The 2504-nt window shown below is 40.9% G+C and overlaps 1 protein-coding gene across 1 annotated transcript in view; it reads right to left on the bottom strand.

Moving 5' to 3' along the window:
• The window catches only part of RALGPS2 (Ral GEF with PH domain and SH3 binding motif 2), a 191660-nt gene that overhangs the window by 47870 nt on the left and 141286 nt on the right, over positions 1 to 2504 (bottom strand). The window contains exon 14 of the mRNA XM_012646525.1: positions 95 to 187. Within this exon, the coding sequence (XP_012501979.1) occupies positions 95 to 187 (93 nt within the window). The remainder of the gene's footprint in view (positions 1 to 94; positions 188 to 2504) is intronic.

Genomic DNA, 2504 nt, shown 5'->3' with positions numbered 1-2504 from the left:
AAACAAAGCCCCTTGCATCCCATTAGGGCTACTTTCTTTACAACCACAAAGCAGCTATGAAACTATGCCAAAAATTTAGAGACGGTGTACTTACATGTTTTCTTTCTGTAGCTTTTAGAGATTTGGCAGCATAGTAAAAAAGTTGTGTCCCACACAAAGCTACCCAGTATTTTGTCCAAGAGGCTACCTGGAAAGGACAAACACATGAACACACCACTGAAGTGCGACTGGCTTCTCAGTTTCTCTGCCTCCTTAGTGCCAATGATCACTTCACTTCAGCCACTGAAGGCCTAACCTTAGAGCTGTTATGTCTCTTCTGAAATCGCAAATACACCTACCACTTCCAGCTAACATACTGTAATACTCTCACTGAGACAATTCTTAATCTCATCAAGAATCCTGTTTACTTTTTAGCATTATCTAGTATTGCCCCTGCCCCCTCCAATCTTGTATCTTCCCTCCCCTTTCTTCACATCCATATATCAGTGTACATTCCAGGGTCCAGGGCTATATCCACTCCCTTCCACATACTTTAATCCCACTACCCCTCTCTCTGATAAAACCCTAACTCTAGTCAAATCTAATCGTCTGGTTACTTGGCACCGCGTCGCAGTAGCTGAACACCGCTGGGGAAAGCCTGCAATTGTGCCAGTGATAAAATTAGGGCCAGCAATCTCAAATGGAAATTAATAGCACTTTCCTTTCACCCAATCAAGTCATTTCTCTCTCTCTCTCTCAATCTGGAGACAACCATCTCGTACCTTCTCCTCAACATTTTTATACTCGCCCCCCCATGATGTCACTGCATACCTCCTGTAGAAAAATAGATGAAATCTGGTGAGAACAACCTCATTTTTCCAGCACCAATTCCACTGAACTACCTGTTTGTAGACTCACAGACTCAGCCTTTCTTTCTGAGTCAACAGAGTTGTTAACCCTAATTCTATCTAAAGACAAACTCAACTCTTCTTTTATGCCCTAGATACCTACCATCTCTCATTTTCTTAAGAAATCTGCTTTTGCAGTTAACTCTCTCCGCTGCATCTCAATTTCTCCCCCTCTACCAACATTATACAAGTGAGCCTCACCAGTACTCTCATCTTAAAATCCCTCCTTTGACCTATCCCCTCATCCTTCAGACACCAGCCAATTTCTCTGCTCCTTTTCACAGCATAACTTCCTGCAAGGCTGTCTCCAATTCTGGCCTGTACTTTCGTTTTGCCCATTTTCCACTCACTTTACTTCATTTGGCTTTCTGGCTGACAACACTGCCGTCGGGGTCACCGATGACTATAATTTTACCAAAGCCTCTTATCACAGTCAGCCTCTTCGCAGCATCTGACCCAGGTGACCACCCCTTTCTTCTTGAAGTATTTATATAACTGCCAGGCTTCTGGGATAACAGTTCCTGCCTTCCTCTACACTCTTCTTGTAGGAGACCCTTAATGCTACAGATCTCTACCTACAGCCCTTTTTTCTTCCCAGCCACACTTCCTAGATAATCTATTTCATTCAGTTCCGTGCTTCAAACACTATTTGTATGCTGATGACTCCTAAATCTCTATCCCTGGATACTACCTCTCTGCTGAACTGAACACTTTTTAAAGAGCCAAACTATTATTTCTACTTGAATGTTTAATAAGCATGTCACACTGAACTTGGCCAAGACTTACCTGCCCTCTCCATTTCAATAAATGTCCCCAACATCCACCCAGCTCAGTCCCCAAACCTAGAAGTTATCTTTATTTCCACTTTCCCCTTATACATCACATCCAATGTATCATCAAACAACTCTGGTTTTTGTCCCCGACCTCATCTCCTCCACCTCCCCCAATTTCAATGCTTCAACTACACAGGCCTTCCTGTCTCTTGAACTCTGGATCTTCACAAGACTAACTCACCTTCCTCACTCAGATCTCAGCTCAAACGCCTTGCTATGGTGACACCCCTCCTCACCCCACCATTCTGTATCCTGTGACCTTATTTTAAGGACTTATTCTCTGTTTCTCCTTATTGGAATGTAATCTTTATAGGGTAGGCGCTTTGTCTTATCTGTTCACTGTGCTATTCCTAGCACCTGGCACACAATAGGCATGGTAAAGCCTCAAGTGACATGCTACTCTTAGTTTACGAGCTGGTCTAACACAGCTTCTTGATTGTATGTGCTTTTGGTTTACTGTGATACAAGCAGCAAAATAAGATTACTCAGATGGAAGCTATTTTTATATTTTAAGAAGCTTTCATATGTTTAAAAGCATTAAGTATGGATATACCTAAAAGGTTTTATACTTCAGATTTGAGAAAAGAAAAAAATCTTTCTTTAGTAGTCAAACTACTATGCTGGTGTTAGGGAAAAACAAACTTCTTTGTTTTATATAAAAAGTTTTATTCTACTAAGCTTCTTTTTATTTTCTCCAATATAGTTATGGTTTGGAAAACATTTAATATCTAGGTTCTATTTTATGTAGGAAAATAAAACTGCATTACAAAGATTTAAATAAGCC

This window comes from Propithecus coquereli, unplaced genomic scaffold (assembly GCF_000956105.1).
Source record: "Propithecus coquereli isolate 6110/MARCELLA unplaced genomic scaffold, Pcoq_1.0 Scaffold246, whole genome shotgun sequence".
Lineage (NCBI taxonomy): Eukaryota > Metazoa > Chordata > Mammalia > Primates > Indriidae > Propithecus > Propithecus coquereli.
Note: the sequence above shows the minus strand (reverse complement) of the source record. Positions and strands in the feature narration are given on the sequence as shown.